The sequence below is a fragment of the Musca autumnalis genome, unplaced genomic scaffold (assembly GCF_047663935.1).
Source record: "Musca autumnalis isolate F117 unplaced genomic scaffold, ASM4766393v1 scaffold_5, whole genome shotgun sequence".
Classification (NCBI taxonomy): Eukaryota; Metazoa; Arthropoda; class Insecta; order Diptera; family Muscidae; genus Musca; species Musca autumnalis.
Genome location: NW_027412088.1, coordinates 25326909 through 25341574, shown reverse-complemented (window position 1 = coordinate 25341574; position 14666 = coordinate 25326909). Strand labels below are relative to the sequence as shown.

The following is a 14666-nucleotide window of genomic DNA, read 5'->3' as shown; positions in this document are numbered from 1 at the left end:
TTTCTTGATTGTAGTCTACGGCATGAATTTTGGTTGTCACAAGTGTTAAACCTTCAAAGTCTTTTTATTATTCACTCAAGTTTTTATTTTCTACCGTTTTATAGCCAACAATAGCACAACATTTACGTCCGCACTCAGAAAATTCCACTTTAAATATGGATGATTACTCTTCATTTTTACCTTTTATAGGTGCATTTTCCCAAACAGACATTCTTCCAATAAATTATCAGTTTCAACCGTTTTTCTCTTTCTTTCAAACGTATGAATTCAAAATCCCCCATTTTCTAAACATACGCCAAACGCCATGACACCAACCGTTTGCATTCAGCGCTGGCAGTTATAATTATTTGGGCTACCCTGTACTGTTTAGTACGGTTGAATTTGACAGCTGGTCTGCAAACTCAAGTTGACAGCTGACATCAAAACATTTGTGCAGCCAACCACCACATACATTTATTGAACTTTCGTCTCCCTACATAACAAAACAAATTTTGATCAACAATCGGAAAGAAACTCAACTAAAAATTGCCCACATCCTCATCAAACCAAGAACTGGAGGTTTTCATGGGGTATTAGGCAAACCTGGCTTTCGTCACAATTCCATCTCTACGTTGTTCAACATTTTTTTTTTTTTTATCGGTTGGAATATGTGCGTGTGTGTAGGTGGCCTCCATATTGCCGGCCGCAAAAATAAACAAACTACAAGAAAATTTTATTTATTTTTTTCCCGTACAAACATAAGCTGGAAAAGATGCATTTTTTTTATAATTATGCCCATCCCGACATGAGCTGATTGCTGCTAGGCCATCCATCCTTAAGGTTTGTCCCCATTGGTTTTAACCAAGCATTTGTATGTGTGTTTGCATACAACCAGCTTGATCATTCACAATAGTGCTGTTTTTGTGAAGAAAACCAAAACAAACATATTCTGACCAGAATTAATTTAGTTCATCTGTGTTTTTTGGTGGATTTTAGATGCATTGGTCTGTGTTTGTCTTCTGTGCCGCCTTCCTGGACTGATGCAGCGAAGGGTCGCTCCTGAAACACGCTTCCGCCTCAATGCCAAGAAAGCTAATCCATTTCCCACACAGTGTAACCACTTTAGGGTGATGGATTTTTTTTAATAATTGAATTGTCTCGGTCTAATACCCGTCCCGCAACATCCAGATGATCAAAATGTGACAATAAATAACAAAAAATTGTCACATTTTAAACACCTCAATGATTTATTTGTGATTGCTACACATTTGTTTTTGTATTTTAAATTGAACTCTTTTTAATCATTACAGGGAGTCACTTTCGAGTCCCTTTCTGATCACACAAGCGACTTAATCAATTTTTGATCTCCAAAAGGACTCTAAAAAGACTCCTCAATGTGATTTTTGACAAAACAGTCTTCTAAATGCTATCTGGGTAACGTTAGTGTCAACGTATATGTAAACAAAATCAGGAAATGTCTATAAATTATTGGAATTTAAAAAACTAATAATTTTTCACATTTGATTGAATATTTTGAAAAACATGAATGAAAACTCGTTAGATTTTCATTTTGAATGTTTCCATATCATTCCACTAAATGCATAATTTCTCGCAGAAGGTAGAATTCTTGCAAACATGTTTGGGGTCGCTGGTAATTCATTGAAAAAAAGAAGCTGTTGCTTTTGAAAACAAAAAATCACATGTTTATTAGGGCTTTATTCTTTTCAAGTTTAACAAAATACCACACATATTAACAAATATTGTACCGCCTCTATAAGCGGTGTTTTAGTGTGTGGCATGTCGTTCGGACCTGGAGGAGGTTACATGTCAATGATATGAAGGAGTCTTTATGGGAAATAGTTTTTTTCTGATGAATAAATTTGTTCTTCAAAAAATATATGTATATCCCTAATATACATCGAACATAGAAATAAATATACAAAATGTCGTATGGAATTTGACAGTAACATTACAGCTCAGTTCAGTCAGATGGGTATTGCTGCTACCTTTTCTTGTTCTACCATGACTGTCATGTGTGAATATTAGAGTTGTGCCAAAGGAACTATGTATATGGAACTATCTCGTTCACTTCGCAATTCTAATGACCCACATTTTTTCTTTGAACAAACTACGTATACTTAATAACGCACGTTACATTTCATACGTTTTGGAACTAGTACAAGGACCTAGGAACTAGATTACCCAACTCTAGTGAATATGATGCTGTTGTGGTACTAAGCATTTTCCAAATCCATTCTTATGTTGGATAACTTGGAAACTGTTTCTCATAATGAGGGTGGAGTAGTAGTACCACCTGAACTGCCCTGGTACTTTTGATACAATATGGGTGGCTAATACTCCAGGTCCATCCAGTTGCTTAAGCATTACCATTGATATACCATGTGGGTCCAATGATTGGATGACTTCGGGTTTCGGATGACTTCTCCAACATCACTCTCCTCGACTGGGAGGGCTCTTATACGGCGTAACATGCTCTTCTTCGTCCTATCACTCTCGGTGGCTATGGAAACTGTCGGTTAAACTAATACGCGCACCTCTTCGAATATGTCACTGTCACGCCTTTGAAAGTAACAGCCGTTCTATCATCCTTGTTTCCCGGATTCGAGAGTAATTCAACCATAGCCCACAATGTACTTCAGGGTTCATACGACGAACTCATCACGCTCACTTGCTAGTCCCGTCTCCCTGTCTGGGAAATTTGGTCTGTTTTCGAGTATTCTACCAGCAGATAGCAAGCATCATATGTTGTCCCCCAAAAGCCTTTAATATCAATAATTATAGGCCTGTATTGACCACCCTAAAAATCTTTAAAATATCATTGTTTATTGTCCTCATTGGTAGTCCCCAAGAAGCCTCTGAAAATCCATGTTTATTACCCTTTAGATCACAATAAAAACCTTTAAGAAAATCCACATTTATTGTCTTAATTGGTTGCCCTCATGAATCCTTGGTTTTCTCCGAAAACCTTTAAAATCTAAAATCCACGTTAATTGTCCTCATTTGTTGTTCCCAAAAAGTCTTAGATAACCATGTTTACTGTCCTCTTTAGACCAACCTAAAACCTTTAAACAAATCCACTTTTATTGTCCACGGTTATTGATTGGCCTTCTTTGGGTCATCACGAAAATCTTTTAAAAATCCTAATTTATTCAGGGCGATTTTGAATGTAAACTCTCCGTGAGTTTTGTCTTTCTGTTCCTTCAACTTATGGCAGAAAGTGAGAAAACTCAAGGGGAGTTAATGTTAAAGATCGGACTGTCGTAATGTGTGTTCGTTTACTTAACAATTTGTACAATTTATTTGGTTGTCTCTAAAAAGAATTTAAATTAAAAATCCATCCTCTTGAAAAAATCCACTTTTACTGTCATTGGTTGTCCCAAAAAAGCCTTCCACCTTTATTGCCCATAAAAAATCGAAGTTTATTGTCTGTCCCCGAAATCCTTTCAAATCAAACCTTGCTGAATTAAAAATCTTTAAAAAAATCCCCTTTAAAAACTAATTAAAAATTAGTACTCCAATATATTTATGTTTTGTTGTTTGTGTTTTTATTTGTTTTTCTTTTGTTTTTTGTATGTAGTAAATAAACTAAATGTAATTATTTATAATAAATGTTTTGGTTTATTCTTCTTGCTTTTAGTTTTAGTATCCATCTTTTCTTTTTTTTTTACATTAAAAACTCAAAACTTGAATACCTTACCGAAATAATTGGTAAATGGCATTCTATCAACAGGAATAGTAGTCGTTTGTTAGCGCTATCAAAAAAAAACAAGATATGATGAAACAATAACCTATTTAGAAAAAATAAACTGTTACAAAGTTGATACAAATTCATGGAAATATTATTTGTGTACAAAAAAGTCGATCGTTTTCTTCTTCAAACGTTTAATTGATTCTTAACAGTCTGAACAAATTATTGAGGAGAAAAAAAGAGGGACACTGGGTGGTTAATGGTTCTTTTGATCTATTGAAAGAGTAGTGTGTCTAATAATGATGTATGAGTAAAGGAAGGAATAGTGAGGTGTTGAGGTCGGTCTTAGGTCTACTACTCTAGTTTAGTGCGGTTAAGTGATTCATTTCATATTTGTTCAAATATACACAGGGGGATTGGATTTAAAGCGCAATACGCTCTTGGCCTACGCTAAACACTAGAACTAAGGTAAAATCTATAAAGGGTATGACGTATGAAACGTATTACGCGTATACCACCCCCTGCAAAAAAGCAGAGGGTGCTGCTTCCATCTTCAATCAGATCGCAACATCTTGAGATGTAAACAACAAGATGTGGACAAACATAATAAACAATAAAAACTTTATGCTGTCCCAGAGGATTGACTAGAAATGGATGCTAATTTTTTTTTATCTTCTTCTTCTTCTCAGCTAAATAGAAACAAAACAAATGTATGCCCTAGAGTAGTGAGGAAAATAACTTATTGTCCAAAAAATAATAACACTAAATATGCGTATATAAAATTAAGATAAAATTAAAAGACATTTAACTAAGTTGTCAGACTTAGTTCTTGCCCTCGGTCTTCTTTTCATCGCCGGTTGATTCTTCCGATGAGCTGCTGCCACTTTGGCTTTCGCGTTCAGAAGCCATCTGTTGAAGAAATAAATGAAAATCAATATTTTCGTTTTAAGAGATATAAAAGTTAAGTTTTTTTTACCTTTTTGTAGGCCATTTCGAAGAGTTTCAAGGAAGATTGTTGCAAGTTGCTGGTGGCCTTACGGACTTCTTCAAGATCGGCGGTTTCCTTGTTGGCCAACAATTCACGTAATTCAGTAATTTCCTTCTTCAATTTTTCGCACTACGGAAAGAAATAAATATAAATATTAGTTCAAAGTTGTGTGTGTTCATTTTGAAATTTTCTTCCTTACCTCTTCAGCAGGCAACTGGCTCTTGAATTCTTCCATCTTGGTTTCAGTATCGTGGACAATGCTTTCACCTTGATTGACCAATTCAACCATTTCACGTTTCTTCTTATCTTCAGCAGCCATTTCTTCGGCTTTCTTAACCATGTTTTCGATTTCATCCTTGCTGAGACCACCGCTGGATTGGATGACAATTTGTTGTTCCTTGCCGGTACCCTTATCCTTGGCGGAGACATGTACAATACCGTTGGCATCAATATCGAAGACAACCTCAATTTGTGGCACACCACGGGGAGCTGGTGGAATACCAACCAATGTGAAGGAACCCAATTTCTTGTTATCAGCAGCCATTTCACGTTCACCTTGATGTACCTTAATTTCTACTTGAGTTTGACCATCAGCAGCGGTGGAGAAAACTTGGGATTTCTTGGTGGGGATGGTGGTGTTGCGGTTGATCAAACGGGTGAATACACCACCCAAGGTTTCAATACCCAAAGACAAGGGAGTGACATCCAAAAGCAAGACATCAGTAACATCACCAGCCAAGACACCACCTTGAACGGCAGCACCTACAGCAACGGCTTCATCGGGATTCACAGAGCGGGATGGTTGACGGCCGAACAATTCTTGAACAGTTTGTTGTACCTTTGGCATACGAGTCATGCCACCGACCAACAAAACTTCACCAATGTCGGACTTGCTGACTTCAGCATCGGACAAAGCCTTTTGGCATGGTTGAATGGTGCGCTTGATAAGATCACCGACCAAAACTTCCAATTGGGAGCGAGTCATTTTCAAGTTCATGTGTTGGGGTCCAGTGGCATCCATGGTCAAGTAGGGCAAGTTAATGTCTGTTTGTTGAGAGGAAGACAATTCGCACTTGGCCTTTTCGGCGGCTTCCTTCAAACGTTGCATGGCAATGGAATCCTTGGTAATGTCAATGCCGCTGCTCTTCTTGAATTCAGAGACCAAGAAGTTGACAATGGCATTGTCAAAATCTTCACCACCCAACATGGTGTCACCATTGGTGGACTTGACTTCAAAGACACCCTTTTGGATTTCCAAAATGGAAATATCGAAAGTACCACCACCCAAATCGTAGACGGCAATACTAAAATAGAAAATTTAAACAATGAATAAATTATCTCAAATATTTGACGAGCTTTCAAACTTACATCTTATCATCGGTCTTGTCCATGCCATAGGCCAAGGCAGCAGCAGTGGGTTCGTTGATGACACGCAACACATTAAGACCAGCAATTTGACCAGCATCCTTGGTGGCCTGACGTTGCGAATCGTTGAAATAGGCGGGTACAGTGACAACAGCATTCTTGACGGGGGTATTCAAATAGGCTTCAGCAGTCTCCTTCATTTTCATCAAAACGAAAGCACCAATTTGTGAGGGTGAGTACACTTTGCCATCGGTAGATTGTACCCAGGCATCACCGTTGGAGGCCTTGACAACTTTGTAGGACAAATTCTTTAAATCTTTCTTAATTTCAGGATCATCAAAACGACGACCAATCAAACGTTTGGTGGCATAGAAGGTGTTTTGGGCATTGGTAACAGCTTGACGCTTGGCTGGCATACCAACCAAACGTTCACCATCCTTGGTGAAGGCAACATGAGATGGTGTGGTACGGGCACCTTCGGCATTTTCAATTACTTTAGCTTGTTTACCTTCCATAACGGCAACACAGGAGTTGGTTGTGCCCAAATCAATACCAATAACGGCTCCTTTGACTTCACCAGATCTAGAGGAGAAAGTGGAGAGGGAGGAAGAGATGGAAATTATAATTATGAAAATAGTTCGGGATTTATAAAATTGGGGTTTGGTTTGATGGAGGCAAAATTTGTTTAGATGAAAAGTAAAAGAATGTCTGATTGGGATTTTTAAAAGATTTTTAGAAGGACAATAAGCGTAGATTTTTTTAAAGATTTTTAGGAGCAACCAAAGAGGACGATACATGTGGATTTTTTAAGATTTTCAGGAGCCACTAAAGAGGACAATAAGATTTTTTTAAGGATTTTTAGGACACACCGAAAAAGACAATAATCGTGGATTCTTTAAAGATTTGTAGGAGACACCAAAGAGGCAATAAGCTTGGATTTTTTTTAAAGATTTTTAGGAGCCACCAGAAAGGACGATACGCGTAGATTTTTTTAAGATTTTTAAGGGCCGCCATGGAGGAAAAAGGCTTGTACTTTTGAAAGATTTTAGGAGACACAAAAGAAGACAATAAGCGTTGATTTTTGTAAAGATTTTTAGGAAACACAAAAAGCAAACAATAAACGGATTTTTTAATGATTTTTTAGGAGTCACAAAAGAGGACGTAAATCGTGGATTTTTTCAAAGATTTTTAGGAGACACCACAGAGGACAATAAGCGTGGTTTTTTAAATAATTTTTAGGAGCCACCAAAGTGGGCAATAATCGTGTATTTTTAAAAGATTTTTAGGAGACACCAAAGAGGGCAGTAAACGTGTATTTTTTAAAGATTTTTGGAGCCACCAAGAAGGACAATAAGTGTGTATTTTTTAAAGACTTTTTGTAGCCACCAAAGAGGACAATAAGCGTGGATTCTTAAAAGATTTTTAGGAGACACCAAAGAGGACAATAAACGTGGATTTTTAAAGATTTTTAGGAGCCACTAAAGAGGACAATAGGCTTGGATTCTTTAACGATTTTTAGGAGCCACCAAAGAGACAATTATCGTCGATTTTTTTTTATTTCCAGGAAATGGCTTTTGGAATTTCGATGACTCTATACCCAACCATCACAGAAGTGCTGTTGCACAATATCCGTAGTAAAATTATGTTTGGGAAGCACTCTTTGTGTCTCCCCTTTTCCATTTTAATAGGTTCATGGGAACAGTGTTTAGACACATTAATAATTCGAATATTGAAGACCTAGCTCAGTAAATGTACATGGTTGTGATCGGGACACTATGAACTATGGGAGTTATCATGAATGAAATTTCCCCGTAAGTTTTGTCTTTCCGCCGTTGCAACTTAAGGGAGAAAGTTCACGGGGAATTGCCGTTCATGATAACCCCCTACATGTGGTGAAATTTTCAAAACGATTCGGGTGGAATTTCTTAACAGGACTTGACAAGGGACAATTTTCTCTCTAAAAACCCATAATTATCATATGTCGACATGTTTTGAAAACATTCACCTAGAAATAAACATAAAACTACATGTCTAAAGGTCACTTTCTATGCTTATCTCCAGTAGAAGGAGTATGTTTACATTTACAATGACGTTTGCCAAAGAATACATCATTTCCAGCTGCTAATTCACACATTTTGAAAATTGTTATCAGGCCATGTGAAGAGAATGGTAATGTTGGATGTTTGGCTGGCTGGCTGGACTGATGTCAAGTACACATATTTTTCATTCGGCATTTATTATGTTTAGGTGTGTGTGTACAACGAGAGAGTTAAAGTGAACACAAAGTAACCCAGTGGGAAAATGGAGAATACATTACATTGAGAATAAATAACTTATAGCATTATATGATTTACATTATAGAATTTGTCAAAAATAATCGAGAAAAGAATGCAATTTGAGCAAAAATTAATTATAACACTGTTGTTATAGGATGCATTATATTATTCATCCCAATTGAAGCGAAATGGTAATTTCTTTTGACGAAATTTACAAATTGATTACCGTCTATATTCCAGAATCTGTATATGATGGAATGTGTAGTTTCATAGTTTGTTTTTTTCCTGATTCTGTGTCCCGTTATTTTCGGACGACTTCATGTCGCGTCATTGTTTAAGTTTGTAAATTTGTTTAGTTTTGTTTCATTCGTGTGACGGTGAAGATGTACGTTTTTTAAATGTATTTAAAGCGACGTTGGAGGCGTTTAATATCAAATAAAAAAAAACGTTGTGCAAGTGCATACATCAAATGAAAACAAGTAAGTAAAATTGTTCAACATTTGCAAATAAAATACTTTTATAACATAAATATTAATATAAATTATTTATTACAGAAGTGTCAACGTGCGAAGGATATGACGATAAAGAATTCAAAAAGATATTAAAAAGGCATTCCATCTGACTAAATTAAGACAGTTTCATAGTTGGTTTACATTTAAGAAATCCTCTCGATTTCAATTGTCAATTCCATTGCTCAAACGTCAAATGAAAGCCAATGGATTTCGGATGAGTTTTCATTTGACGTATACGCAAAGGAATTGACAGTTGAAATACACTCGATTTTGTTTTTGTATTCTGGGAATACGTGCATATATTTATAAAACTATGTTTATTACTAATAAAAAAATAATAAAATATAAAATAATAAAAAATTGAATTAAAATATATATTTTTAAAAATACATATTTTTAATCTATTATGGGGGAATAAATTAAATAAATAATCAATTATATTATGTATTCTGGAAATAGTGTCCAAAAATGAATTATATTGAATGCATTATATTATGTATTACTGAGGCAAACAAAAGGAATGCATTATTTTCCTAGGACATGCACCGTGTTAACAATAATGTATTCTGGAATCAATAAATCATAGTGTTTATGCATTACCTCCTCGTTTACCATTGCTTCCATTTTCCCACTGGGAAATTGTACTCAGCTGTTTGTCTTATATAATCTCTCACTTCATTCATACACATGTTCCGAAAGAAAGATTTATGCTTTTTGCAAAATTACTAAAGAAAATTACTAAAAGAAATTAAAATAAATAGTTGTGAAATAGAAAATGTATTGACAGCCATATACAGACATATGATAAGAAAGAAGAAGAACCTCACAGGGCCTCAAATAATGACGTCGTATGACGCAACTTTACATGTTTCCATTGAAACTCTACTGTAATTAATAAATATCAGGGCTAAATCTCACATGACCCCCCGGTAAATGGTGGGTCAAAGGGAATAGTCTTTGTTAACACTTCCCAAGATAGTTACATAAGTCATTCCATTTAGAAGAGCCATCATCTTCATTTAACAAAATATGCGGGCCGGACCAGTATGTGGAAAGTGTAATGATTTTTTTTTCTTAGAAGACTACACTTACTTGTGACGCAACTGAGCGGCAATTCCATTGTTCAATGCTGTGGATTGCTGTAATTAAATAAATATAATACAAATCATAAATTAAATTCGTCGATTTCAATTTTTAACTACGAAATTTATGTCATTATATAAAAGGCAAATTCTTATATTGTGAAATGCCCATAGTTTTTTTCATCTGATATTTGCACTTACATTTTCGAAAATGCTAGAATATTTTCCGGCAACCAAACTGGCCTGTTTTTGTCCAATCAAACGTGGTAAGAATTTTGTAGCGCGCAACATTTTGTGTTCTTTTGTTAGTTATTTAATTAATTTCAATTAATAAACACAAACTTTTTCACTTTTTTTGTACAAAAGAATATTTCTTCTTTGCTGTGAAATAATCTCGGAATAGGTTGCTTCGCGGAGCACACACGTTTTTTTTCGATAGGTAATTCAAGAAAAAGTAATCAAGTTCCAACAAGAGAGAGCTGTCAGATGTCAAAAAACGTCACAGGGTGACAGATTTTTCGAGAATACAAAATCGATAAGTAAATCGATAATAAGGGAGGTAATCGAATTTAATAAATTGAACAGTGGGCTACAGACAACACATTGACGTTTGGAAGCAAGTTGAGTTTAACTAGGCGTTTACACCAGACAGTTTGTCTTCAAATACAACTCTGATTTACTAACACATACATACATTTGTCGTTTGTCTCCCAGCTGTCCATTACTTTTTCACAGACAGCCGGTTTGACAAATTTTTGATATTTTTGTGAAAAAAAGTGAGATGATAATTCAGATGTGTTGAAAACAAAGGAATATGTACAAAACAAAATATGTAAACGGAATTTTCATTCATAATTTTACAACTGTTTCCGCAGTTGTATGGAAGCCTACGTCACACAGGCAAGTTTTGGGATTTTGACAACCAATACATGAAGTCAACTGTCCTGTCATTTGTAAACGCAGGGTAAGCATTACCCTGCCTATCTCTTACCAGTTAAAAGAGGCATTACCTTTGATTATAAGTCATTAATTTTTGGTCTGTTCCCGAACTGCAAAAATCTACTAATTTTTACTATTTTTTTCGATAACATAAAGGAAAAAATGTTGTCGAACTAAAGTGCAGTACACATTGTCAGTTTTGAATGTCGATATTTCGCAATTATCGATAACTGTCAAACCGTCCAGCAACCACAAAACATTTTGTGGTTGTATGATGAATGACAAAAATGAACGGCCACACTAGCAAGCAACAACTAAGCTGTCATTCAAAACTGACAATGTGTACCCAGCTTAAAAAATAGTAGCTTCTTGCAAGTTCTGGAACAGACCATATGTGTAAATAAAATTATTGGTCTGTTCCAGTACTGCAAGCATCTACTAATTTTTACTATTTTTTCCGATAACATAAAAAAAATGTTATCGTGGTAACAAATAGTAGCTTCTTGCAGGTTCTGGAACAAAGCATATGTGTAGACAGACGCCTAGTAGGAATATCTGGATATCTTATGCCTTGTTCTATTCGTTGTTCGACCCCAAATTTTAATTACTTCATTTCCCATACAACATTTTGAGAACGAACAACGATTTTTGTACATTGTTCAATTTAAAGCTGTGATCCTTTACTTACCTTAGGTTAACATTTTTACCACTTTTAACCTGCAAAGCGTTCCTTAACCCCAAAAGGTGGTAAAACTGGTAGCAATTTTTAAGAGCGTGAGATAGGAGAGAGGCCTGGTAGCCTGTGGTAGAAGAGAAAGGCATATGTTTCTCTTCTACCACAGGCTACCAGGCAAATTTCTGCTGAAAAAAAATGGCAGAACTGATTTTTCGACTTCCAAAATGAAGAAAAAAATGGACGAAAAACAGAAGAAAAAGTCGAACGCTGACAAAACTTCATTAAAAACTGTAAAATAAAAGACGAAAATTGATTTTTTATGTTTCTTTTTGACATTGCTACCAGATCTACAATTTTTCCCTTCCTTTACTTTTCTGGTAAAAATGTTCATGAGAGAGCAATTTTGACACTTTTTTTTTCTTTTACCACCCTTACCATTAAAAAAGTAAAGGGTTGTTTACACCATCTATCAATGTCGTGTGAGATGTCAATTTTTCTACCTGTGAATGTTGTACACATAGTGTGACCACTATGAAAATTTTCATCTATCAAAATGATTTGGCAACTCATATGTAAATTTTTCATTTAGGGAGCGCTCTATTTGATACGGCATTCTTGTATGTAAACATAAATTTATCAGCTGTTTTCTGGCATTCTCAAAAAAAAAAGAAAAACAAAATCTTTTAAAAAAGAAAATGGAAAGTTGTGTATATTTAAATATTTAGAAAAGTAAACAAAGAGTGTTTATAATGTAATTTTCAGATCGATTGGTCGAAAGATGCAGTCTTGGAAATGATTGCTTTGTGGCAAAAACATAAATGCCTCTATAACCCCAAAAACCTATTCTACCACAACAACCATGCTAGATATTCATTTTCCTTTAACCAAAATTAAAATTTGCGCAAATTTGCAACTCAACAATAAATGTAAACAATGACAAAAACAACTGTTTTTATATTTATAGGTTATGTCATACGAAAATAACACTTGTAGGTATGAACGCACAAATTGAAAGTTGTATGGATAACGTCAATTTTGACAAACATAGAGAATGTCGAATGGGTGAAAGAAATGACAGCTCATATGACATTGATAGATGGTGTAAACAGCCCTTAAAGGAACAGAGCTTAAATTACTATCAGATGTCCCATCTCTAACAAATGAGAGAATTTATCGAAATAAATTAACTATTGCTCTGTTCCAGAACGTGCAAGAAGCTACTATTTTTTACTACGATAACATTTTTTCCTTTATGTTATCGAAAAAAATAGTTGGTCTGTTCCAGAACTGCAAAAATCTACTAATTTTTACTATTTTTTCCGATAACATAAAGGGAAAAATGCTATCGTAGTAAAAAATAGTAGCTTCTTGCAGGTTCTGGAACAAAGCAAGTAAGAATTAGTAGATTCTTGCAGTTCTGGAACAGACCATATGACAGAAAATATATAAAATTTAAATATTTATTAAAAACCCAAATATTTTTAGAAAAACTGCAAAACGTGAATGAAAAGTAAACGGTGTAACGACTAGTATACATTCAAATCATAGCAAATTTTCTCTTTTCTTTTATGGGGTTTCTACACGGTATGTTTTTTACATATTCATGCATAGCAACTGTCACTTTTTTTCGCCCATATGTGATTCCTTCTGCACGGCAAAATTTTATTTTTCATTCGTTTTCTGTTGTTTTCTTTATTTATTCCGCGTACAAACAAAACAGCTGTTTACCTTTGGTGGTACAGACGAGAATAGAGCGCGTTCTATTCGAAAAATATACATATGTATGCACATAACACATTCATCCATTGAAATTCTGTATGGTTCACACCATGTGTACAAAATTCAGATTTGTAAAAAGTGACAGTTGCTATGCACAAATATGTAAAAAACATACCGTGTAGAACAGCTTTTACTACAGCTCCATTTCTTGTCCATCGTTTTAAACTCGCGTACAAATTTAGAAACAAAAATCAAATGCCTGCCAGAAAGTCTGTATACCAAAATGTTATTTTGGCAGGTCTCTCTCTCGATAATTTTGAAAATAGAAAAATTAAAAAATTTGCTGAAAACACCAAAATTGTGAGAAATGATATTATTTAATATTAAATAGATATCTAAAAAAAGGACAACTATTTTTTCAGTTTTTATTAATTAATTTTACTCGTCTTTTGGCTGAAACTTTCTTTAAATTCAGTAAATAAAAAGTATGAAAATATGAATCATGTTGCTATGAATTGTGTAGCATGTTGCATGAACGTGTACATAATTATGAGAGCGAACAACGTGATTCAAATGCTGGTATGAACATGGCATTATAGACTGGTGTCAACTACTTTGGAGACGACACATGCATTTGCTCTGTTCCAGAAGCTGCTAATTTTTTCTACGATAACAATTTTCCTCTATGTAATCCATGGTAGAATAAGAAAAGGTAGCAGCAATACACAGCTGACTGAACTGGGTTGTAACGTTAGTGTCAAATTTCATATGACATTTTATACATTTATTTCTATTTCGATGTACATTAGGGACATATATTTTTTGAGAAAAAAATATATCATTCGGGAAAAAAACATTCCCAGAAAGACTTCTTCATATCAATGATATGTAACCTCCTCCAAGTTCGAACGATAAGCAGCGCAGTAAATCCCCGCTTGTAGAGGCGATACAACGTTTGTTAATATGTGAGGTATTTTGTTAAAATTTAAAAAAATAAAGCCCTAATAAACATGTGCTTCTTTGATTTCTAAAACAAAACATTGAAACAGCTTCTCGTTTTTCTATGAATTTCCAGCGACCCCAAACTTTTCTGCAAGAATTCTACTTTCTGCGAGAATTTGTGCATTTAGTGGAATGATGTGGGAACATAAAAATTGAAAATGTAACGAATTTTCATTCATGTTTTCCAAAATATTGAACCAAATGTGAAAAATTATTAGTTTTTTAAATTCCAATAATTTATATACATTTCCTTGTTTTGTTTACAAATACAACTGGCAGTAACGTTACAAAACAAAAACAAATTCCTTTGTGGTTGTTGTTCGAGTTGTATTTGTTGTAGTATTAACTTTACCTTATATTTGTTCTACCATGTATGTAATCGAAAAAAAAAAATGGTAAGAATTAGTAAGAATCTACCG

At 34.7% G+C, this 14666-nt stretch overlaps 1 protein-coding gene and 1 long non-coding RNA gene across 2 annotated transcripts; one reads left to right on the top strand and one right to left on the bottom strand.

The window, feature by feature from the left end:
* The first annotated feature begins 621 nt into the window (after nucleotides 1-621).
* Nucleotides 622-3609, top strand: LOC141386433 (uncharacterized). The gene is made up of 2 exons (XR_012408376.1): nucleotides 622-819; nucleotides 976-3609. It is a non-coding gene; the product is annotated as an uncharacterized lncRNA (long non-coding RNA).
* On the bottom strand, nucleotides 3523-10437 carry Hsc70-5 (Heat shock protein 70 cognate 5). The gene is made up of 6 exons (XM_073954894.1): nucleotides 10113-10437; nucleotides 9922-9968; nucleotides 6045-6623; nucleotides 4876-5980; nucleotides 4665-4805; nucleotides 3523-4597 (listed from the first exon to the last, which is right to left on the bottom strand). The coding sequence occupies exons 1-6, from the start codon at nucleotides 10200-10202 to the stop codon at nucleotides 4511-4513; spliced, it is 2049 nt and encodes a 682-aa protein (XP_073810995.1). The 5' UTR covers nucleotides 10203-10437; the 3' UTR covers nucleotides 3523-4510.
* Nucleotides 10438-14666: the final 4229 nt, after the last annotated feature.